The 26338-nt window shown below is 37.8% G+C and overlaps 1 protein-coding gene across 3 annotated transcripts in view; it reads right to left on the bottom strand.

Annotated features, from left to right (window-relative positions):
- RGSL1 (regulator of G protein signaling like 1) overlaps positions 1–26338 on the bottom strand; it is a 66797-nt gene that overhangs the window by 22202 nt on the left and 18257 nt on the right. For all 3 annotated transcript variants that reach the window (XM_070590887.1, XM_070590886.1, XM_070590888.1), the window contains exons 8-11: positions 17770–17832; positions 17128–17350; positions 14247–14354; positions 3809–3914 (exon numbers count right to left, since the gene is read on the bottom strand). In XM_070590887.1, coding sequence (XP_070446988.1) covers positions 3809–3914; positions 14247–14354; positions 17128–17350; positions 17770–17832 — 500 coding nt within the window. The remainder of the gene's footprint in view (positions 1–3808; positions 3915–14246; positions 14355–17127; positions 17351–17769; positions 17833–26338) is intronic.

The following is a 26338-nucleotide window of genomic DNA, read 5'->3' as shown; positions in this document are numbered from 1 at the left end:
GAGGATGGTTCCCTTATATTCTAATTTTGTTGAGAATTTTTACCATAAATGGATGTTGAATTTTGTGAAATGCTTTTAATGCATCAATTGAGTTAATCAGGTGAAGTTTTCTCCCTTATTTTATTAATATGACATATTGTATTAATTGATTTTGGGGTGTTAAATCAGCTTTTCATTCCTGGGATAAATCCCACTTGGTCATGCTGTATAATCCTTTTTATATGTTGCTGGATTTGGTTTGCTAATATTTTTTTGAAGATTTTTATATGTAGATTGGAGAGGGATATAGGTCTGCAGTTTTCTTTTCTTATGACACATTTGTTTGGCTTTGGGATCAGGATAATACTGGCTGGCTTCACAGAATAAGTTAGCAAGGGTTCCTTTTCCCTCAATTTCCTCAAAGGGTTCACGGACTATTGGTGTTATTTATCTTTTGAATATTTCATAGATTTCTCCAGTGAAGGCATCTGTGTCTAGACTTTTCTCTGTGAGAAGATTTTAAATTACTAACTCAGTTTCTCTCTTGTTACAGATTTATTCACAATTTCTAATTCATGAGTCAACTTCACAAATTTGGGTATTTCTAGAAATTTACCTATTTCATCTAAGTTGTCTAATTTGTTGCTTGAATTTCCATACAATTTGATTAATTTCTGTGGAGTCAGTGGTTATGTCCTCTCTTTCCATCCAGATTTTGGTGATCTGTGTCATCTCACTTGTTCCCCTTGGTCAGTATAGCTAACTGTTATCAATTTTGTTGCTCTTTACAAAAACCCTACTTGTGCCCGGATTTTCTCTATTTTTTCTTTTTCTTTTATTGGTTTCTACTCTAATATTTATTATTTACTTCATTCTACTTCCCTTGGGTTTAATTTGAATATATCATCCCACTACCTTTGGTCAATGTTTTTTCTGATATGAAGTAAACTTTAATTTTGTTGTAGTCCTCTTGAATATGATAAGCAATTTTTCTCTTGCAGCATTTAAGATTTTCACTTTGTTTTTCAGTGGTTTGACTATGATGTGTCTAGGTGTGGAGCTCTTTGAGTTTATCCTACTTGGATTTCACTAAGCTTCTTGTATGTCTTGATTAAGGGTTTTAATCAAATTTGGAAAGTATTCAACAATTATATATTCAAAATTTTTATGCCCCTTTCTCTGTCTTTCCTCTCCTTCTGGGACTCCCATTATTTGTATGTTGGTGTGCTTGATGAAATCTCTCAGGTCTCTGAGGTTCTGTTTATGTTTTTTTACTCTTTTTTTCTTCAGATAGGATAATGTCTATTGAGCTATTTTCAAGTTCATTGATTATTCTGCCAACCCAAATCTGCTGTTGATTCTCTCTAGTGAATTTTTCATTTCAGTTATTGTACTTTTCAACTGAAGATTTTTATTTGGTTCTATTTTACAATTTTTATCTTATTATTGCTATTTTATATTTGATGAATCATTGTCATCATACTTTCCTTTAATTCTTTAAACATGGTTTCCTTTAGTACATTGGACACATTGCCTGGAAGTCTTTGCTGAGTCCAATATCTGAATCAACTCAGAGATAGTTTCTATTGATAGCTCTTTTCCCTCTGTGTACAAGACATACTTTCCTGTGGGTTTTTTTGGGGGGGGGGTGGGGGGCTGAGAGAGATGTCTAATAATTTTTTTTAATTGACATTTTTGGATAACGTAATTTATAGAGTTCTGAATTTTTTGACAGGTATGTCCAGTCTTATCATTGTTTTCATGAGGAGAAAATTTGTGTGGTTCTTACTCCACCATTCCAGAAGTCTGATTCTTCCTCTTCATTGTATTTTAAATCTGTATCTTCCCTTCCATTTCTATTCCCACTTTTTACTTCAGGCCTTTGATATCACTTGCCTAAACAAGTGTAACAATCTTCCAACTATTATTTCTGTCTTCAGTTTCTGAGTCTCTTACTCCTTATACTATCATTGCTGTTTCTGCCAAAGTAATATTTTTAAAATCCATATAACAAGCATTTCTGCTATCCTTGCTCCAACAAATACCAATGAATCCTCATTGCCATTTAATCAATACAAATTCCTTAATAATTCACTCAAGACCTTCTTTCAGTTATTTGGTCTCAATCCAGCTTTCTGATCTTGTGTTTTATGTCCCTTCACCCTCTGCATTCTACTTAACACCATTGGACTCTTTTCAAGTCTTTGACTACTGCTTTCATATTCATGAGTTTATATCTTTTTGTCATTTCTTCAGCTTGGAAGTTTTAGCCCTACCCACAAAATACTACCATTTCTTTGCAATTGAATTCCTACATGCAGTTCAGGGCTGCCTCTAGTACTCCATTTCCTAATCCTCACCAAAATTTCCTTCACCTTCCACCACACTCTCACAGTAATTAGCCAACATTTTATCATAAGATTTTAAGGTCAGCTTTACATTTTATTTAGTTATGTATTAGATTAAAGGCAAGAACTATGCCTTATGTTTTATATCATTAGCACTCACAGAAGGTCTGGGACACATTATATGATAAATAACTGTTTATTACATTGAAAAAAGGCTAGGGACAAGATTTAAGAGAGTTGCAATTCTGGTATCCCTGGGCCATTCTGTTGTGGTTTTCACTGAAGCTAGACTATATGGCCCTGCATATTCCCTCTAGAATGTAATGACCTTGTGAATACATGATTTAGAAAAGACTTCTGTGATACTCATACTCAACTAAATTGGAAAATAGGTATTTTTGTAGACGTAGTGAAGAGTGCTGAGTAGTACAAATAGGAACAGCAAAGGTATAAATGATTGAATCTCCAGGAATAATTTCAGTTCCTTAAAGGGGAGTAATAACTATATAGAGTCTTCAGGAAAGACAGAGGACTTACCACCCCCAATAGATGTTATCAGTAACTGAAAACATACTTCTGAGAACTTTCTCTATGCAAAGTATTCTGCCAGTGACTTTGACTACCAAATTTCTATGTGCTAATATATCTCTATCATTTTAAGAGGATTTTCCATATAGCTAGTCATTAGTAGATAATTACTGAATAAAAAAATTAATGACTGGATGAATGATATGGCTTACAAGAAAATTATAGTCAAGAAAGTGGAAAACATACCTAAAAAATAAGGAGCAGTAAAAAATAGTACATGGTAAGTGCTTGGTGTTATGTTATAGAGATTTAGTGTCAGAGGAGAGGAAAGTCATAGAAGACATATATGTGGAGAATTTTTTGTGAGGTCGCACTCGTGCTAAGGTAAGTGGAACGAAAGGTGAGGGGGTACTCCTAAAAGAAAGGACCACAGAATCTTTGCCCATCAGTGGGAACTTACCAGAGGCTGACTCTAGGATTGATTATAAGGGAGAGAGAGATGAAGTAAGGAACCAGTTAGGAAGCTACCATAGTAGTACACAATCCAGAAAAACACAAATAGGCAAGGATACATATACAAAGATGTCTATTGTGGTACTATTTATAGCAATGAAATTTTAAAGATAGTGTAAATGTCCATAAAAATATATAGTTAAATAAATCATGCTACATCCATACTGTGGAAGGAGGTAAACCTATACACATTGCCATGAAGGGATATCCATAATAGTTTGTTAAGTTAAAAAAGTTATTGTATAATATCTATTGCAAGGTACCAACTTTAGAAAATGAATAATGATTTAAAATACAAAGTGTGTCTGTGCATGTATGTATGATATGTGGAAAAAAGTCTGGAAACCTTCCCACAGAAAGGTAAGTTCAGGATTAGAGATGTTGAGATTAAAGAGAACTTGTGCCTTGAGATGTTACTGTAGCCAGATCCTATGTCTTACCTGGGTCTTACTGAAGGCTTCCTTGCACCAACTCTTTTAAACAAAGACATCTTCCTATATGAAGGTGGAAGTATCTTTGGTTCTCTGACAATTTCCACTGTAAAATCTAATGATAAATCACAAAATTGGGAAATACCATGTTATAAAGGACACTGCAGAGAGTAAGAAAGGACAAAGTAGCAAGGCCATTTATCATACATTGAGTGCATGTGGAAAAACCACAGTCCCACAACTGCTGCCATTTGAGGCCATTAGTACTGAGGGGTGACTTAGGGATGGTTTTCACTCCTGATGTTAATATCAGTCCAAGCTCTGTTATCTAAGTCTGTTGGCCATTAGGCTGTAAGGGAGCATAATTTGCTACCCCAAAATGTCTCTTTGGCTTGATTATTTTTAACAACAGAAGACTCAGGAAGAAACTTTGACCTTCCCCTTAACTGCCTGAAAAGATTTAAGATAGAAGGCCTGTTCCAGAAAGGAGCTATCACCATAGATAAGTATAATATAATATAAACCAGGTGAGGTAGACAGGGAGGAACCTAGCAAGGCCCATTTGATCAAAGTCTTCTCCATGTCTCATTGTCTCTGCAAGGCATGGCAAACTTGTTTATGAAACATTTGCTTTTGCATCTCCATCTGAATTGCCTTCCTCCCCTTTGCAGTCCCAAACCACTATTCCCAACACCCTCTTTTTTTCTGTAGCTGAAGATGATATTTCGGGTGGTGGCTTTGGTCATTTTGGCGAGTTACTCAGTTTTCCTGGGTTTCTCCCATGTATACATATTATTAAACTTTGTTTCATTTTCTCCTGTAATTCTGTCTCATGTCAATTTAATTTTTAGACCACTCAGAAGAACCTAGAAGGGTAAAGGAAAATTTCTTCCTTCCCTACAAGGCCTAGAACCCACCTTCCTCAGAAAACTGCTGAGGCCGAGTCCATCATGCTTCTCATTCCAACACCAAATTTCATGCCTTCCCCAATCAACAATTTTTACTAGACCGTACTCCACATGACATTTGGTCTTCCTTGACACCTCTGCTATCCCATCCTAAACCCTTCCACTTGCCCTCTGGAACTACTGCTTTGTAATCAGCAAGCTCTCACAGATTCTTGACCTCTTTAGTAAGAGTTCCCTATACCATCTTGCTTTAACTGAAACCATTTTCTTTCCTGAGGACACTGCTTCCGCTACAAGCTTCCCAACTGGTATTCTATCACACCACACACAATTTAGAGTGGGTATCTATCTCATTATTGCCATTTAGAAACCATTATTTCAAAAAATGTATTAAAGCATTACTGTTAAAGAATAATAGATTCCAAGGGTCTCAGTATTGAGGAGCCCTTTGAGGTTAATATTGTAGAAGAAAATATAGATTATCAACTCATTAAAGGTAGGGATGGTATATTACTCATCTCACCCCCAGAAATTGGAACATGGCCCAGTAATATAGGCAATGCTTTAAAATATTTATTAAGTAGGAATGTACCCCCACAGGAATTTTTTGCATGGTTTGGTAACACTTTCGGTGACAGATAGCATACAAAAAGGATTGAAAACAATAGATATATGTACTGGATCTAAATAGTGTAATTAAATATGTTAAAAGATAAAATCCAAATTATAGAAGACTAGATATCAAAAACCCTCAAAGGAATCCCAAAAAACCTCCCAATAAAAAAATACTTAGAAATTTTGGATTAAAAAAACCACTTTTATCCTCATAAGTAAGCTTGTAAGAAATTGAGACAAAACAAAATAAAAACATAGAAATGAGAAACAAAGAGAATGTTAAAAACCAGAAAGGTAAGCCACACCAATACTTTAACTGCCCTTGAGGCATTTGCAGTGATAAAGCCACAATAGGACAGAAAACAAACTATAGGCCTTTAGAAAAATGGGCAAAAAAACTTTTGGCACTGCTTTTACTCTCAAGGCATTTGACAATTATGACAATTGCTACTGAGAAATTTAGCAAAGCTTTGGACAGACTCTCAGAGCAGAAGGAGAAAAAAATTGCAGACCACAAAGGTGAAGAGGCCCTGATAAACATCCCAGGCTTTCGATCGGAACCTCTAGGAATCAGGGAAACCAGAAATAGCTCTTTCATCAGAGAGAATAAAAACTAGCTTTGAGCCAACTCAATCCTAAAAGGATTAAGGATATCTGAATGCTACTAGTTCAGTGTATATCAGAGGTAAAATAAAATCCTCTCTGGAAGAAAATAACATCACCCAGAGCCTCAAATTATCTTTACAAATTTGTACCAACAATGTTCACAAACAAAGCAGAAATAATAAGATATCTAAAAAGACTTGACCGAAACCAAGGGGGAAAAATATGACATTTTAAATAAACACAGGGAATCCAAACATGGACTTTATAATTACTATTATTAATATAGTTCAATGAATTAAAGAGAAGAAGAAAAATATCAATATAGACTGAACACAGTAAAAAGAAAATGGAAATTCTAAAAATAAAAGATTTAATGACTGCAATTTAGAAAATTAAGAATTAATAAATGGTTTTATTGACAAATTATACACAGCTGAAGTGAGAATTGTTGAACTAGGAGTTGCATCAAAGGAAAATATCTTGACTGAAATGAATAGAGAAAAAAACATGGAAAAATACAGAAAAAAAGCATATGAGACATATGGCACATGATGAAACGTTGAAAATATGTGTAGTAAGATTATCAGAAGAAGGAAAGAGATCTAATGGAGAAGAACAAATATTTGAAAAGATAATAACTGGAATTTTCCTAACACTGACAAAGGACATCAAGCCAGAAATGCAAGGAGTCCTGAAACCACAAGTTGCATAAATACTTAGGCACATCATAGTAAAACTGCATAAAAGCAAAGACAATGAGAAGATATAGGGTGGAGGAAGAAATATTTTCTTCTACTAAGCAATGTCAGTGAAGATTGAAGGCTGATTCCTCAAAATGAACCAAGGAAGCCAAGAGACAGTGAAATAACATCTTCAAAGTGCTGAAAGAAGATAACTCCAACAAGAATTCTATATCCAGAGATGACGTTCTTCAAAAATAAAAGCAAAATAAAGACATTTTTTAGATCTACACTGCAGGAAATACCAAAGAGTGCCCTATAGCAGAAGGAAAATAATCCTAGATGGCCACTCTGACGAGCAGGAAACAATAAAAAAGAAAGGAAAAGTAAATATATGAGTAAGCCTAAGTAAATATTGACATAAAACAATAATATATATGCAGTAAAAGTACTAATTTACATTAAACTTTAACATGTCAAAGATGCATTTTGAAATCTATACAGTAACCACCTAGAGGAAGAAAATGTGTAAAAATAACACACTAACAGAGAGGACATACAGAATTATTAACCAAAAATCTCTTAATCTAAACCATAGATATATAGATTTATTTTTGGACTCAGAATTATGTTTCATAGATCTATATGTCTACCCTTATGTCAGTACCACACTGTTTTGATTACTATAGCTTTGTAGTGAGTTTTGAAATCAAGAAATCTGAGTCCTTCCATTTTGTTTTATTTTTTCAAGATAGTTTTGGCTATTTGGGGTTCCTTGCAATTCTATGTGAGTTTTTGGATGAGCTTTTCCATTTCTTCACAAAAATCACTGGGATTTTGATAGGGATTACACTGAATTTGTAGATCACTTTGGGCAGTATTGTCACATAAGTTTTCTAAGCCAAGAGCACAGGATATAGTTTCATTTATGTATGTCTTTAATTTCTTTTTTTTTTTTTAAAGATTTTATTTTTCCTTTTTCTCTCAAAGCCCCCCTGGTATATAGCTGTGTATTTTTAGTTGTGGGTCCTTCTAGTTGTGGCATGTGGGATGCCGCCTTGGCATGGCTTGATGAGTGGTGCCATGTCTGTGCCCAGGATTCAAACTGGCAAAACCCTGGGCTGCCAAAGCAGAGTGCGTGAACTTAACCACTCAGCCACAGGGCCGGCCCCATAGGTCTTTAATTTCTTTCAGTGAATTCTGTAGTTCTCTGCTTATAAGTCTTGCATATCTTTAGTGAAATTTATTTTTAAGTATTTTATTCTTTTTGATGCTATTACAGATGGAATTGTTTTCATTTCATTTCACATTGTTCATGCTAGTGTATAGAAGTACAACTTCTTATTGCACGTTAACTTGCACCCTGCCAACTTTGCTGAATTCATTTATTAGCTCTACTAGATTTTTTTTGGTGTGGATTCTTTAGGATTTTCTATCTATAAGATCATGTCATCTGTGAATAGAAATAGATTTACTCCTTCCTTTCCAATTTGGATGCCATTTCTATCTTTTTCTTGCCTAAGTGCTCTGGCTATTTTTCCCAGTACACTGTTGACTGGAAGTGGTGGAAGAAGGCCTCCTTTCTTGTTCCTGATCTTAGGGAGAAAGCTTTCAGTCCTTTACCATTGAGTTTACTGTTACTTGTGGATTTGTCCTTTATTATATTGAGAAAGTTCTCTTCTATTTTTAGTTTGTTGGATGTTTTCATTATGAAAGAGTTTTGGATTTTTGTCAAGCGTTTTCCTGCATCAGTTGAGAGGATTTTTCATTCAGTCTAACAGACTGGTGTATGACATTGATTGATTTTCATATGTCAAACCACCCTTGCATTCCTGGGATAAATCTCATTTGGTTATGGTACACAATCTTCTTAATATTCTTCTGGATTTGGTTTGCTAGTATTTTGCATCTATGTTCTTAGGGGATGTTGGTCTATAGTTTTCTTTAACTGTGATATCTTTGTCTGGTTGGATATCAGGATAATGCTGGCCTCATAGAATGAGTTAAAGTGCCTTCTCCTTTTCCATTTTTTGGAAGAGTTTGAGAAGGATTGGTGTTAATTCTTTAAATGTTATGTAGAATTCACCAATGAAGCCATGTGGTCCTTGGTTTTTCTTTGTTGGGAGATTTGCGATTACTGATTCAATTTCTTCTTATAGTCTTTTCAAATTTTTTATTTCTTCTTGAGTCAGTTTTGATAGTTTGCACATTTTTTGACATTTGTCCATTTATCTTAATTATTTATTTTGTTGGCATACAATTGCTTATAATGTTCTCTTATAGTCCTTTATATTTCTCTAAGGTTGGTAGTAACGTCTCCACTTTCATTTCTGATTTTAGCAATTTTGAGTCTTCTCTCTTTTTTTCTTGGTCAGTCTAATTAAATGTTTGTCAATTTTGCTGATCTTTTCAAAGAAAAAATTGATTTTCTCTATTAGTTTTCTATCCTCTATTTTGTTTACCTCTACTATAATCTTTATTATTCCCTTTCTTCTGCTAACTTTGGGTTTAGCTTGTTCTTTATCTAGTTCCTAAAGGTATAAGGTTAGGTTATTGATTTGGTATCTTTTTCAATATCTGCATTTACAACTATAAATTTCCCTTTGGGCAATGCTTTTGCTACATCCCCTAGGTTTTGGTATGTGATATTTTAATTTTCATTTTGCTCAAAATTACTGTACTTTTCAGTTCCAGAATTTCTTTTCATCATTTCTATTGTTTCATTGATATTCTTTATTTGGTGAGTACCACTCTCCTGACTTCCTTTAGTTCTTTGTTCATGGTTTCCTTTGACTCTTTGAGCATATTTAAGACAGTTGTTTTAAAGTCTTTGCCTAGCAAACAAAATGGCTGGGCTACCCGTGGACAGTTTCTGTTGATTTTTTGTTTCCTGCAAATGGGCCATACTTATTTTTTTTGTATGCCTCATCGTTTTTTGTTGAAGACTGGAGGTTTTGAGCATTATAACGTGGCAACTCTGAAAATCAGATTCTCCCCTCTGCCTGGGATTTGTTGTTTCTGCTTCTGTGGTTGTTGTCATTTGCTTGTTTGGTGACTTTTCTCAATTATTTTTGCAAAGTCTGTATTCTTTGTCGTGTGTGGCCACTGAAGTCTGTGTTCTATTAGTTTGTGGCCATGTAGTGTTTTGATAGTTTCCTTAGATGTCAAAAAAAAAAAAAAGAGGGGCCAGCTCGGTGGCACAGTGGTTAAGTTCACACATTGTGCTTCTCGGCAGCCCAGGGTTCACAGGTTCGGATCCCGGGTGCAGACATGACACCGCTTGGCAAAAGCCATGCTGCGGTAGGCATCCCACATATAAAGCAGAGGAAGATGGGCATGGAGCTAACATCTCAGAGCCAGGCTTCCTCAGCAAAAAGAGGAGGATTGGCAGCAGTTAGCTCAGGGCTAATCTTCCTCAAAAAAAATAAAAAAATTACTCTACTAGGCTGTGCAAATTGGCTCTGTGAGCATCTTTGCAAATGCTCAGCCAGGCCATTTACAGCTCTTTCTTAGCCTTAACTTTCTGCTTCCCTGGACCCTGAAGCTCAGCCAGAGGTGAAAGTTTTGGGTTTTCTCATGCCTTTTCTGAGTATATATCCAATTCTGGCCATGTGCATGGCTTTCTTGATTTTCAAGTATATGTGAGAGTTTTAAAAGTTCCTATTACTCATGGGGCCAGCCCTGTGGCCGAGTGGTTAAGTTTGTGTGCTCCTCTTCCCGCAGCCCAGGGTTTTGCTGGTTTGATCCTGGACACGGACATGGCACCACTCGTCAGGTCACATTGAGGTGGTGTCCCACGTGCCACAACTAGAAGGACCTACAACCTAAAATACACAACTATGTGCTGTGGGAATTTGGGGAGAAAAAAAAAAAGCAGGAAAAACAAGTTCTTATTACCCCATGTATCTACTTTTACAATCTCATCTCTCTCTTTTGGTCTGTCTAATGTTGTCCCAACTGTTGTCCCCAGGCCCAGGCTGCTGTGGCCAATACTTGTGCCTTTAAATGCTTTTGGCAAATGTCACTTGAGAATCCTCTCAGCCCTAAAAACACTCCAAGTAGGGCAAAACAAAGGCAAGTCCTTGTGCCAGTCCTTCAGGGAGCCAAGAGGCAACTTCAGGTTGAAACAGAGCACTACAATTCTTTGAAAATAAGTCCATATTGCTTTCTCTGGCACTAGCAACCTGCATCAAGAATGTGTGCTGTTGTCATCATGCCATCACTAGTGGCGGGGAGGGAATTAGGGGGTTGTAGATGGACAATGTGAAATGCCACAGCACTTGCTTATCACATTGCAGCCTCTTCTTTCTTCTCCAAGACTTCCCCTGGTTGTTGTAAGCTCTTGACTAGATTCCAAAGTTCTGTAAAACTCTGATTCTGACAATTTTTGCCAAATCTTTAGTTGTTTTGTGGAAGGATGGAGCCCTGAAGCTCCCTACTCACCATTTTCTGTGATGTCATTCCCCATTGTACCTTTTTTAATCCATGGATTCGGTATATTCCTCTATTTGTTTATGTCTTTAATTTCTTTCAATAATGTTTTATAGTTATCATGTAACATTATTGTATATATATTCCATTATGTTTCTTTCCAGGCTTTTGATGTTTTCTGATATACTTGTAAATGGCATGATTTTAAAGTTTCATTTTTTAATTGTGTCTGGCATATAGAAATATAATTGATTTTCATATATTGGCCGTGTGTTCCACAACCTCCCTAAATTAAGTTATTCATTCAAAAAGTTTGTCTGCAAATTCCTTTGATTTTTATACACACACAATTCTGTTCTCTGCCAATAGAGTTTTATTTATTGTTTTAGAATATTTCTACCTTTGATTTCCTTTCATTAATTCATTGCTCTTACTAGGTCCTCCATTACCCTTTTAGATGGAAATGGTGTTGGCAAGCACCTGTGTCTCAATCTCAGAGAGATATTTTAATTACAAATTTAATTTATTTAAAATATATAGGAATTTTCAGATTTTCCATTCTTTTCACGTCATTTTAGTTTGTTGTATTTTCTACAAATTTGTCCGTTTCACTTGAAATTTCAGTTATGTTGACATCAGGTTGTTTATGACATCCTCTTATTACATTTAGGTATCTATAAGACATGCAATGTTGGGTGCAGTACTCTGTCTTATCATTTAGGTGTATTTGGCTAAGCATGGTCAGATATTCTGTATCTTTGCTGAGAGTTTTGGTTTACATTTCTATCATTTCTCAAAAGAGAGATTTTTAAATCTCTCACTCTATTGATTTTTTCTATTTATCTTTTTAAGACTTTCAGTTCTTCCTTTATGCTATCTGTGCTAGATGCAAGCAAATTTGGAATTGTTATAGCTTCCTGGTAGAGTAACATTTTATCTCTATCAATGCTTCCTGCTTTATGTTCTACTTTGTCTGATATTATTATAGTCATCACCTTTCTTTGTGGCTGTGTTTGCTTGTTATATTCTTGTCCATCCTTTTATTTTTTAATATGTTCTTGTTTTATACCTAAGGTGAGCCTCTTAAGCAGAAATTTTTTTTTGTATTTTTGTTTGTTTTTGTTAAATCCAATTTGACAATTGCCTTTTAATTAGAATGTTTAATCCGATTACATTTACTGTAACTTCTTATATATTAGGTTTTAAATTCTACCTTACTATTTTCTATTTGTTCCTAAATACCATTGGCTTCTAAATACCATTCTCTAAGAAAAGAAAGCACACTCTTTGGAGAAATGGCTGAGCAAATTGATGACATTGGACTCCTTCTACTCTGGAAGGGGTAGCAATTTATCTTGACTGGAACTGAAATGTATTCCTACCTGCGAGGTTTCGGTCAGCATTGCTCTCTGGGGCCTTACAAGTGTTTGATTCCCACATAGCACTGCCTCTGACCAAGTGATACTTACAGCACAGGAAGTTGGCAACGACGGGCATGTGACAATGAGATCCACTAGTTCTATCACTTATGAGAGCTGTTGCCTGGTAGAGAAACAGAGCTGTTTTTTGAAGGTGTAGCTGTGAAACTAGCTTGGAGATGGTACCCTAGGACAATGGGGTATCATCCTCCCGAATAAATTGAAGACCATTATAAGATGTTGTGTCCTCAATAAGTAGAATACATGGGTATGGGAACCAAGGGATGAAAGTAGGAGCAATTCATTTACCATCAGTATCAGCGACTGACTTAGGGAAATTTCCAACCCTTACATCTTTAGGTTCTGTGGGTCTATACCAGCACTATCCAATAGAAATATAATGTGAGCCACATATATAATTTTAAATTTTCTAGTAGTCACATTAAAAAAACTAAAAGGAAAAGGGTGAAATTAATTTTAATAATATATTTTATGTAACCTGTTTGTACCAGCCACATTGCAAGGGTTCAATGGCCACATGGGGCTAATGGCTCCTGTATTGGATAGTGCCAATCTAGAGATCCTGGTGCCCAGAGTTGGAATGCTTCTACTAGGAACTCAGTTGGCACTCAGCCACTTCAAGCTTTTTATGCCACGAGGCCAGAAGACAAACAAAGGAGTCACTGTACTGGCAGGGTAATTGACTGTGATCATTAGTGTCATCAGTTACACAGCAGGGGCAGGGGAGAATTCATTTTCACTCTTGGTATTCTCCTGTCCGATTTTGGTGATAAATTGACAAGTGCGCAGCCACAGTCTGAGAAGTCATGATGACAGAGGCTCAGGTCCCTCAGGAGAGAGAGTCTAGGTCATCCTTCCAGGAAAGCCCCTCAAGACCAGCAGAGACATTAGCTGAGCATGAAGGGAATCTATGATGGGTAACAAAGGAGGGAGAAGGGAAGTGATCCTTGTGGTCTCCAGAGAGCTGTAGCAGTGTGGGTCAGTAAAAGTCCCCTAGGAAAAGAAACCAACCAGACTCCTGGAGGAGCTGTTCCAAGGTGCTGAAATTTCCATAAAAAGCAAGTGGACAGTAGTGGGTGCTGTGGTGCACAGCTCAGATCTTCCCTTTAGGACCAAAGCACTGATTCCCTTAGCTGCCCAGAGTGTTGGCTGCAGACAACTCATAGCTGAGACCCCTTTGGGGTGCTGCCGCGGCCAAAGGGCACTGCCTGACCCAAGGTTATATCGTTCCCAGGGGATCCACATCCGAGTCACTGTGGAGGCAAAAAAGTCCCTTTTCTCAATGAGAGACAACTCTGAGGGCCATCCTAGCTTTAGAGCTTCCTATGGGATCTTCTGAAACATATTGTACTTGCCTTGCAGTTCAGCATCTACCTCTACCCAGGCCTGCTTTCCTTATTCCCTTACAGCTATTACTTCTAAGAACATGCACCAACTAATCTCCTTCCACACATCTCTGACTCCAGGAAACTTGGCAGAAGAGATTTGCATAAATGCAAATCTGCATTATTTAAAACCCAAGAGTAATAACCAGGTAAGAAGGTAAGAATTAACAATTTTCATCATCACCCTCATTCATTTATAAATTGCATATCATTTTCATGATGTCCTTCTATGGCTTTGTAGGAGAAAAAAAAACCATGGTCATTCTCCCCTGACCATCCCTCATTTCTAATGGAGGACGATTCCTCTTCTGGCTTATGCCTCTTGAGTTTAGAGATTCTCTTACCTAGTTGTCTCAAATCTATCCCTGAGTTTAAACACTTACCTACTTTAGGTGCTTTTTCACAATATGTTTTGTAGTCATCACTGATCTTCTCTATAGCCACCTTTGGATACTTACAGCAGAGTTCTTCAAAGGACATTTTCTCTATGTCTATCAAGTAGGGAAAAATAGAAGTAGAGTCTAGTTGCCCACTTTGGGTTCAAAGATTTATAAACTTTTGTTGAAGGTATTGCCTTTAAAATGTTATTTAAGTAGGACAATAGTGTTTTAATGGAATGTTTACACAAGGAATACAAGTTCCCTAGGCCAAATTAGAAGCAGGGAAATACAGCCTGCCTTCCCCTCCAGAATGGGAGGATTCTGCCCTCTTGGGGCCACCCGACTCATGTAGATTTTCTGCCCGAGGGACACAAGGGTAACTGAGCTATGACTTTGAAAGAAGCACTAATTGTTAACATATATATAAAAAGTAATTCATTCAAATGAATATTGACCCCTTCCAAGCAGCCGTCTGTTGTGGGGAGGAGTTGCAAATGCATTTCAAACTTTCTGCTGTTGCTTCAAAGAATTTGATGCACTTAGGGATAGTATATGGCAAAGAACATGCTAGGAACTTTTTCTTGGCTCTGTCTTTGGGAATTACTTTCAGACTTGACAGCTAATATCAGTGAATATCATTAATGGTTGCAAATCATTGTCCTCTGAGAGTGAATTACTTTTTCTAGAAATAGCCATACATCATTTCTAGTCATGCATAATGAATTGAAAGGGAATACCTTTTTGTATCCAAAACGAGGTGGGACAGCATGACTGAGACTGAGCAAGGGAAGTTTTAACTGAGTTCTGGGCAATAAAAGCAAATTAGCAGCACCTTGCCAGCTACCAAGGTGAAAACACTCATTTCTGTTGTGAGTTTTGGGGTTTAGAGTAAGTCTAACTGCACACGGTTCTCCTGGAACTCTCCAGGGCAGTCCAGTGCTTTCTGAGGTTATGCTGGTAGAGTCTAGAAGGAATACTGGGGGTGGACCCACAAATGTCAGCCTATGTCAGCATTGTCATTGTCATCATTATCAACTCTCAGCTAGGGGAATCTGGCTATAAATTGTAAGAGCAGTGGTTCTGCAGTGGATCCAGCTTTCTGGTCTTGGATCAACCTCTTTCTTGCTAAGCAACCTCAGGCAAGTCTTTTCACCTCTCTGGGACTCATTTTCTCCATATGAAAGCTGAGAGTATTCTAGCTCTGGTGTTCTGTAAGTTTATGGTGTAGCCTGAGTGGAGGTATCAGCCTACCGGGAGTCAGGGCCCTGGGTTGGGTTGCACAGGAGGCCATTTATAAATCAGACTTGCCTTTCAAAAAAGCAGTGGTGGAGGAAGTAATAACATGTGCTGGGGAGAGGGAGGTGGCATCTCCATGGAGGGTGGTTGCGCTCTTCCTGGCCATCCCCCGTCCTACACAGCCACCAAAGACATGCCTGTTGCCTAGCATATGTGTGGTGAAATTTATCAGCCATCCTTTCTTCCACTTTTCTCTTGATTTCTGGAAGAGGTTCTGGAATGTTCCGGATACCCTGAGGAAAATCTACCCTGAGGTAAAATGGAGGGCTTGTTCATGTTAGAGTTAAATAACTCGTGCCCATGCATGGCTCCGAGAGGCAAGGCTCCAAGGCATTGTGTTTTGTATATGGAGTGCACATCAAAGTTTTAAAAGAGTTGAAGGTTACATTTTTTAGTGTAATCTAACATGTACAACTTATTGAGCACCTGCCTGCTCTGTGAGTGCATTACCTCCAATCCTCTGAAATATCCTGCCCGGTAGAGGCCGTTATCCTCGTTCTGTAGATGAGGAAATGAGGCTCAGAAAGATGAAGTAACTTATCTAGGCTCACAAAGCAAAGATGTGGTGGAAGCGAATTTTCAAAGCTTTTGCTTACTCCTTCTCTATCCGTGTTTTTCAAAGTGAAGGTCATGACTCAATAGTATGTCAAAAAATAAGCTGAGTTATCACTAGCTTTTAGAAAATGAAATAGAATAGAATAGAATAGAGAATATTGGAGTACACCATCTTATGTAATAAGGGTAAGTCTTGCTTTGTGAAAATTTTTTTCCATGTATAGGCACACGCATACATACAGGTATATGATCCCTGAAGTCAAATGTATTTACTGTGGATCGAAGTTTGAGAAATCCTGCATTACTCTGACTGCCTCAGCGTAGACAATTAAAGCGGTGTGTTCAATTTGAATAATAATGGCTAACATTTATTGGACTTTTACTATTGCCAAGCATTACGCTAATAGCTTTCAAAGATGATCTCGGGTCATCTTCACAACAAGCCTGTTATTATTCCCATTTTACAGTTGAGAAAACTAGGGCTTAAAGAGAGGTTCAGTACATTGCTCAAGTTCACACAGTCACTGGTAGAGCTAGACCTCTGGGACAGCATTGCCTTGTGCTCAGATCCACTTCTCTCCACTGCCTGGATGGACTGGTATGTGATGTTGGGGGCGGGGGGTGACTGGTAAAATATATTCACAGAAGTGCCTTAGGCCTGAGTCTGGTGGAGGTATGGCGAGGCAGAATATGCTTCTCAAACGCACGAAAAGAAGTATTCAGTGTAACTGTGGTGATGCTTTGATGGGCATGAGTCTGGCCAAACTTGAGTGCCAGTAGGGGCCTCTGCAGTCAGTCAGTCTGGATTCAGATCCTGGCTCTGCCACTGATTGTGTGACCTTGGGAATGTCGCTTATCATCTCTGTGTGTCAGCTACTCAGTACTTACCTCATAGGTTATTGTGAAGATCAAATGAGGAAGGCTTTGCATTGCACAGTGCTCACACAGAGTAAATAATCATTAAATTTTAAGTATTAATATTTCCCAGTTGCCTACACGTAAGGGTCAAAAAAATTACGGTGACTGCCCTTACCTGTCAGAAACACTGGAGACTTCAGTTGTACCTGGAGAGACCCGCCTTGTTTCAGGTCCTCAGTAGCTATCTTTTGCCACTGCATAGAATCCATTTCCTCCATGTTAGCCAAACCCTGGCTTAACTCCAGAGATTCCTCAAACCTCTTATAAAGAAGAATATTCTCTTCTTTGTTTATAGATTCTCTTCTATTCCACCTGGTGCTGATGAACCTAGTCTGAGTCTAAGAGAAGGAGGTGGGAGGCAGACAGCGTTTGCTACATGAACTAGATCAGAAACAAGATTTTTGAAACAGCCCAGTCCTCAGTGCTTCCCCGTCACGCAGACTTATGCAGATGGTTTTTAATTTGCTAAGACCCATTGCTCCGTTACACACCAAACCCTTCCCTCTTCTAATCAAACTCATTTTCTACAAAGGAGAAAGTCTATATGAATGACTTCTTCCAAGTCAGCTTATGCACTTGAGTCTTTTTCCTTGAGAGGTTTATCTTTAGAACGTCAGGGACCATGTCAATCCCCAGTTGCCTCTAGGAAAAAAATCAAAATCTCATTTACTTTAACAAAAAAGGCTTCTAAAAGAGCAATTATTTTCTTTTCTTGCCCCAACCTCATGATTCCTCCCCACCTCAAAGTCCCTCCTACTGTGAAATTGAGAAACCAGTAGTCCTCTTCCTCCAGGAATTCATGATAACAGTGGCTGAGCATCTGAAATCCAAACACGACATAAGCGTTACGAGGGGCTGCTCAGCTGACTGCGTCTCTCCTGCTGGTGTTCTCTTGAGAGAAGAGCAGGCTGCAGATCCTGGATTCTCTAACTTGGAGATATGACAGGACAGCAAACGCTAGCCATGACCAATCAGGAGGCATTCCTTTGCCTCTCTGAATATGGCAGCTCATGCAGCCTCCCTCTGAATCTCGGAGAATAGTAATCAATATTTACTTAAGAAGACATATGACAAATAATTTCCTGAAGGACAATTACTTGACATATGCATACTTCTTTGTTTCTTTTCAAAGTACTATCTCTTTGATTCTCAAAGTGGTCATGAAAACCAAGCATCTCCTTTTGATGTGTCTACTCTTCACATCCCCCACTTGAAGACCTTACCCATCTGTGAAGAATATTTCATTACATGAAAGCGAACAAACAAAAAACAGCACGCAAAAAACTATGAGTTAGTGCTTAGCTAGGTTTGTTTACCCATAATCTCGCTTTCATTCGTTCTTTGACAAATATTCTGAGTGCCTCCCACATGCCAGGCACTGTGCAAATGGCTGGAAATATACAGATCAATATGATACAAGTCTTATTCTTGAGGAGCTCGCTCACCTTCCAGCATGATGAATGACACATGCTGCAATAGAGGTATGAACCAAGTTCTCTGGGAGCAGAGAGGAGGGAGCAATTACTTCTGTTTTGATCTAAGAAATCCAGCAAGAATTCATAAAGGCAGAGAGATTTAAACCAGAGTTTGCACCTCGCAGGATAAGTAGGAGCTCACCATATGAAAGTTGAGTAAAGAGCATTCCAGGCAGTGCAAGAGCTTAAGCAAAGGCACAGAGATGAGAAAGGACATGTTTGAGAAAGATGAATATTCTAGCACAGCTGAGCGGTAACATTCTTGCTAAGAGCACAGAGATGGGGCAGTGGCAAGGAGGGTTGGTTGGGACTATACATGAGGGACTGGAATGCTTTGCTAAGGAGTCTGGGCATTATTTTGCAGGCAATGAGTCACTAAAATAATTTTTAAAGAATGTAAGATTGTCTCCATAAACCGCCCCAGTCATGTTCCCAAAAGGTGAGTTTAAGAGTATGAGTTTTAGTAACTTGATCAGATCTCCTGGGCTCCTGGGAAGTGAGTGAAGTATATTCCTAAGAGAATTCAGCTCAGCAATTAAATACTAGCAATATACAATGTAATATAATGTTATTGAGTAATGAGTGAGCTCTAAATATGTATTAAGCATGAATAACAAATAAAATGTGTGAAATGAAATGAGTACCCTACTAACGGCCCCTCTAGTTTAAACGATTTATGATTCCATCTAATAACTAATGAATAAATGATCAAATTGGTTTCTTTTCTTTTTGCTGAGGTCACATTGATTTATAACATTATATCAATTTCAGGTGTACATCGTTATATTCTGACTTCTGCGTAGACTACATCATGTTTACCACCAAAAGTCTAGTTTCCATCTGTCACCACACCCTCCCACTCTGGTAACTACCAATCTGGTCTCTGTATCTATGTGTTTGTTTGTTTATCTTCCACATATGAATGAAGTCACATGGTCATTGTCTTTGTCTGACTTATTTCACTTAGCATAACACCCTCAAAGTCCATCTATGTCATTGCAAATGGCAAGATTTCGTCCCTTTTATGGCTGAGTAGTAGTCCACTGTATATATATATCTATATACCACAATATCACATCTTCTTTATCCATTCATCATTTGATGGGCACTTAGGTTGCTTCTAAGTCTTGGCTGTTGTGAATAATGGTACAGTGAACATAGGGGTGCATATATCTTTTCAGATTAGTCTTTTCATGTTCTCTGGATAAATAACAAGATTTGGAATAGCTGGATCATATGGTAGTTCTATTTTTAGGTTTTGAGGAATCTCCATACTGTTTTCCATAATAGCTGCACCAATTTACATACCCACTAGCAGTGTACAAGGATTCTTTTTTCCCCACATCCTCTCCAACGCTTGTTATTTCTTGTTTTTTAATAATAGCCATTGACCAGTGTCAGGTAATACATCATTGTAGTTTTGATTTGCATTTCCCTAATAATTAGTGATGTTAAACATATTTTCATGGGCCTGTTGGCCATCTGTAAATGTTCTTTTGAAAAATGTCTGTTCACATCCTCTGACCATTTTTTGATAGGGTTGATTGTTTTTTTGTTGTTGAGTTGTACAAGTTATTTATATATTTTGGATATTAACCCCTTATTTGGTATACAATTTGCAAATGTCTTCTCCCAATTGGTAGGTTGTCTTTTCATTTTGTTAACAGTTTGTTTTGCCATGCAGAAGCTTTTTAGTTTCGTGTAGTTCCATTTGTTTATTTTTTCTTTTGTTGCCCTTGTCTGAGGAGGCATGATATTCAAAAAGATAGTGCTAAGACTGATGTCAAACAGTGTACTGTCTATGTTTTCTTCTATGAGTTTTATGGTTTCAGGTCTTACATTCAAGTCTTTAATCCATTTTGAGCTGATTTTTGTGTATACGTAAGATAATGGTCTATTTTCATTCTTTTGCATGTGACTGTCAAGTTTTCCCAATACCATTTGTTGAAGTACTTTGCTTTCTCCATTGTACGTTCTTGGCTCCTTTGTTGAAAATTAGCTGTCCATAGATGTGTGGGTTTATTTCTGGGCTCTCAATTCTGTTCCATTGATCTGTGTGTCTGTTTTTGTGTGAGTACCATGCTGTTTTGATTACTATAGCTTTGTAGTATATTTTGAAATCAGAGAGTGTGACACCTCCAGCTTTGTTCTTTTTTCTCAGTATTGCTTTGGTTATTCAGGGTCTTTTGTTGTTCCATAGACATTTTAGGATTCTTTGTTCTATTTCCATGAAAAATACCATTGGGATTCTGATTGAGATCATGTTGAATCTGTAGATTGCTTTAGGTAATATGGACATTTTAACTATGTTTGTTCTTCCAATCCATATGCATGAAATATCTTTCCATTTCTTTTTGTCTTCTTCAATTTCTTTCAACAATGCCTTCTGGTTTTCAGTGTACAGGTCTTTGACCTCCATGGTATATTTTGTCCTAGGAATTTTATTCTTTTAGTTGTGACTTTAAATGGGATTGCATTCTTGATTTCTCCTTCTGCTAGTTTATGGAAATACAACGGAATTTTGTGTGTTGATTTTGTACCCTACAACTTTATTGTATTTGTTTATTATTTCTAATAGGTTTTTGCTGGATTCTTTAGGATTTTCTATGTATAGAATCATGTCATCTGCAAATAGTGACAGTTTGACTTCTTCCTTTCCAATTTGGATCACTTTAATTTCTTTTCCTTGTCTAATTTCTCTGGCTAGGACTTCCAACACTAAGTTGAGTGAGAGTGGCAAGTGTGGGCATCTTTGTTTTGCTCCAGTTCTTAGAGGAATTGCTTTCAGTTTTTCACCATTGGGTATGATGTTGACTGTGGGTTTGTCATACATCTTTATTATGTTGAGGTACTTTCCTTCTATACCCATTTTATTGAGAGTTTTTATCATAAAGGGATGTTGAATCCTGTCAAATGCTTTCTCTGCATTAATTGAGATGATCATATGGTTTTTATTCTTCATTTTGTTAATGTGGTGTATCACATTGATTGATTTGTGGATTTTGAATCGTTCCTGTGTCCATGGAATAAATCCTAGTTGATTGTGGTGTATAATCCTTTTAATGTATTGTTATATTAGATTTGCTAATAATTTGTTGAGGATTTTTGCACCTATGTTCATCAGTCATATTGGCCTGTAATTTTCATTTTTTGTGTTGTCCTTGTCTGGTTTTACTGTCAGGGTAATGTTGGCTTGTAAAATGAATTAGGAAGCTTCCTGTCTTCTTCAATGTTTTGGAAGTGTTTGAGAAGGATAGGTATTAAATCTTCGTTGAATGTTTGGTAGAATTCAGCAGAGAAGCTGTCTGGTCCTGGACTTCTGTTTTTTAGGAGGTTTTTTATTACTGTTTCAATCTCTAACTTGTGATTGGTCTGTTCAAATTCTCTATTTCTTCTTGATTCAGTTCTGGGAGGTTGTATGATTGTAAGAATTTATGCATTTCTTCTAGATTTTCAAATTTGTAGGTGTATAGTTTTGCATAGCATTCTCTTATAATCCTTTTTATTCTGTGGTATCTGTTATAATTTCTCCTCTTTCGTTTCTGATTTTACTTATTTGAGCTTTCTCTCTTTATTTCTTAGTAAGTCTAGCTGAAGGTTTGCCAATTTTGTTTCTTCTCAAAAAACCAGCATTGTTTCATTGATCCTTTCTATTGTCTTTTTAGTCTCTATTTCATTAATTTCTGCTCTGATTTTTACTATTTACTTCCTTCTACTGACTTCGGGTTTTGTTTGTTCTTTTTCTAGTTCTTTTAGATGTAATGTTAGATTGCTTACTTGAGATTTATCTTGTTTCTTGAGGTAGGCCTGTATTGCTATATACTTCGCTCTTAGTACCACTTTTGCTGCATCCCATAGGTTTGGGTATGTTGGGTTTTCATTTTCATCTGTCTCCAGGTGCTTTTTATTTCTTCATTGATCCAATAGTTGCTCAGTAGCATGTTATTTAGTCTCCACATATTTGTGACTTTTCTAGTTTTTTTCTTGTAGTTGAATTCTAGTTTCATACCATTGTGGTTGGAAAAGGTGCTTGATATAATTTCAGTCTTCTTAAATGTATTGAGACTTGTTTTGTTTCTCAATACATGGTCTATCTTTGAGAATGTTCCATGTGCACTTGAGAAGGATGTGTATTCTGCTGCCTTTGGATGGATTGTTCTCCAAATCTCTATATATCTGGTCTAGTGTTTTATTTAAGGCCAATGTTTCCTGGTTGACTCTGTCTGGCTGACTTATCCATTGAGGTTAGTGGGATGTTAAAGTCCCCTGCTATTATTGTATTGCTGGCAATTTCTCTCTTTAGGTCTGTTAGTAGTTGCTTTATATGTTTTGGTGCTCTTATATTAGGCGCATATATATTAATGTTACATCTTCTTGGTGAAATGTCCCCTTTATCATTATATAATGTTTATCTCTTGTTATCTTTTTTGGCTGGAAGTCTACGTTGTGTGATATAAGTATGGCTACACCCACTTTCTTTTGGTTGCCATTTGCTTGGAGTATCATCTTCCATCTCTTTATTCTGATTCTGTGTTTGTCTTTAGGGCTGAGATGGGTCTTCTGGAGGCAGAATATTGTTGGGTCTTATTTCTTAATCCATCCAGCCACTATGTGTCTTTTGATTGCTGAATTCAATCCATTTACATTTAAGGTGATTATTGATATATGAGGGCTTAATATTGCCATTTTATCTTTTGTTCTGGTTGTACTATATTTCCATTGTTTCTTTTTCCTTGTGTTTCTGTCTGCCATTTCAGTTTGGCAGTTTTCTATGATGTGTTTCTCAGTTTCCTCTTTTTTTTATGTTTTGTGACTCTGCTCTGAATTTTTTTTTTTTTTTGTGTGGTTACTGTGAAGTTTGTATAAAAGATCTCACAAATGAGATACTCATTTTTCTTCTGGTAGCATCTTATATTCATTTGCCTATGCATGTTCTGTCCTTTCCTCTCTCCCTTCTGTTTTTATTGTCACAAATTATCCCTTTATCATGAGTTTGTTATCAAGTTGGAGTTGTTATAGTTATTTTTAATGCTTTCTTTCCCTTTAGCTTTTATGTTATAATTAAATGTTTACTAATCTATTCTGATATAGAGTTGCAATTTTCTGATTCTGTCTATTTATCTTGCTCAAAGTTTTACAAATCTTTGCCTTTTTGTTTCAGGTAGGAGTGTTCCTTTCAACATTTCTTGTAAGTCAGATCTAGTGGTAATGAACTCCCTTAGATTTTGTTAGTCTGGGAAAGTCTTTCTTTTTCCTTCACATCTGAAGGATAACTTTGCTGGATAGAGTGTTCTTGGCTGACAATTTTTATCTTTCAATATTTTGAATATATCATTCCTCTCTTTCCTAGCCTGAAGAGCTTCTGCTGAGAAATCTGCTGACAGCCTAATGGGCATTCCTTTGTTAGTTATTTTCTTCTCTCTGGCTGCCCTTAATATTCTTTGTCATTAACTTTTGACAGTTTCAATATCATATGCATTGGAGAAGGTCTTTTTGTGTTGAGATAATTAGGTTTTCTATCAGCTTCATGTACTTGCATATCTGGTTTATTCCCCAAGTTTGGGAAGTTCTCAGCTATTATTTCATTAAATAAGATCTCTCCTCCTTTCTCCTTCTCTTCTCTTTCTGGGATACCCATTATCCTTACGTTGCTTTTCCTAATTGAGTCAGATATTTTTCATAGATTTTCTCTATTTAAAAAAAAATCTTAGTTCTGTCTCCTCTTCCACCTGAACACTTCTAGATTTCTGTCTTCAAGCTTGCTGAGGCTCTCTTCCATATGGTCTGCTCTATTTCTGGGGCTTTCTACTTTATATTCTTCATCTCATTTATTGTTTTCTTCAGTTCCAGAACTTCTGATTTTGGGTTTTTTTTTTTTTTTTTTTTGGAGTTTGAGTCTCTTTCATGAAGTACTGTGCTTGTCCATTAATTTTATTCCTAAGCCCATTGAACTGTCCATCTGAATTTTCTTATAACTCATTGAGTTTCTTTGTGACAGTTATTTTGAATTTTCTCTCAGTTAGATCACAATCTTCCATGACTTCAAGTTTGGTTTCTGGAGAGCTCTCATTTTGTTTCTGTTCTACCATGTTACTGTAGTTCTTCACGATGCTTAATAAGTTGTTCCTCTGCTGGCGCATCTGTGGTAGCAAACATCGTTCTTATTTAGGCAGGGCTTTATTTACTTTGATTCTGAGCTGTTTCTGGTTGTATTTGAGAACTGTGGTTTCCAGCCTCCACTGCTTTTGCCAGAGGTGTTGTCAGTGCCTTTCTGTGCTGCTTGTGCCTCTGAGGTTGCTGGTGCCTCACTGCTTACAAAGTTACAGCCATGGATGTCACCACCAGGGTCTCCAGGCTGCAAGCACTTCTGTTGCTTCCAGGGTTGCCTGGGTCATGTGTTCCCCCACTGCAGTGGGGGAAGGAGGACAGTGGGAATGAGTCAGAGTTATGGGTGCCTCTGCCACATCCAGGTTTTGGGTCTGCAGGTGCTGCTGCTATGGGTGGGGGGCCAAAGCTGCAGGCATCTCTGCAGCTGGGGAGGGCTGGGGTTGTGGGCTCCACTGTTGCTGTTAGCCATCTCTCCACAGCCTCTCCTCAGGCTCAGGCACAGGAGACTGTGCTACCACTCCCAGGTTATCTGAGGGTATTGGCAATGCTGCTGTCAGAGCTCTGGGTTCACAGGTGTCACCCAGCTGCTGTGTGGGCTGGGGTTGTGGGTGACGCTGCCAGCACCATGAGGGGAGGTGTACCTCAGTCATGAGTGCTGCTGGGGTTCCCAAAGCATCTGGCCTCCAGCATCTGCATGGTTCCTGGAACCTCAGGCCATGGGTATTGCTGCTTCTGCTGGGTGCCTAGGGTCTTGTATGCAGCCCCCACTGCTGTCAGGGAGTTTTGGGAGTGCTGCTACTAAGGCTTGGGTTGCAGGCACCACTACTTTTCCTGAAGTCTCAGATCCTGGGTGCCACCTGCCACTGCTGGGAGAGGTGTAGGGGCTGAGCTGCAACTGCTGCTGTGACTCTTGCAGCCCCTGGTCTCTGGTGCTGGCGAGCTTCTTAGAACCTCATGTCATGGGCACCAGTGCTGCTGCCAGGGGTATCAGGGTCTTAGATGCAGCCCCCACTGCTGGAAGGGCCAGTTTCAGAGGTGCAGCTGGGAGAGAAGTGTAGCTGGGTCACACATATTGTCGTGGTTTCAGGAGCCTCTGGTTGTGAGCCTGTAGTGATTCCTGGTGCCTCTGGGAACATGGGTTGCCTGGATTCCTGGGGCCTCCATTCATGAGTGTTACCTCAGTTCCTGGGGCCTCTGGTGACAGGCACAGCTGCAGTCCCTGGGACGTCCAGTCTTGGGAGCTGCCGCCACTGCACCCCTAGATCTACTGCCTCCAGGATGTCCAGTCCACCCACCTTCAGATGTATAGATGTATGTATCATTCAGGCGTTCTGATGTGCTGTGCAGAGTCCTCTGTTGGTCTATGGATGTCCTACTGGTTGTAACTTAGAGGAGAGAGACAAAAGGAACAACTCACTCCACCATGATGCTGATGTCACTCCCTCCAAACTGGGCTCTTAAGAAATAATGTTTAATAGAGCATTTTCCATTCAAAGAAATAATCAGATATGCATCAAAATAATAGTAATAAATAAATATAATAAAACAATATCTAAAAACCCTATAATTGCTTTTTTTTTAACTTGACATACTATTTTTATTTTTTATATTGTCTCTTGTTTCCTATAATTGTTTTTTGTTAGAATGTATTAGGGTTTTCTTCAGAAATGAGTTTGTTCGTCACTCAGTAAACCCTCCTGGCCGCTCCTCAGAGTATTGGGTAAAGGGTCAGATAATAAATAT

This window comes from Equus przewalskii, chromosome 23 (assembly GCF_037783145.1).
Source record: "Equus przewalskii isolate Varuska chromosome 23, EquPr2, whole genome shotgun sequence".
Taxonomy (NCBI): Eukaryota; Metazoa; Chordata; class Mammalia; order Perissodactyla; family Equidae; genus Equus; species Equus przewalskii.
The sequence above is the reverse complement of the archived record's forward strand: the minus strand, read 5'-3'. Positions and strand labels throughout refer to the sequence as shown.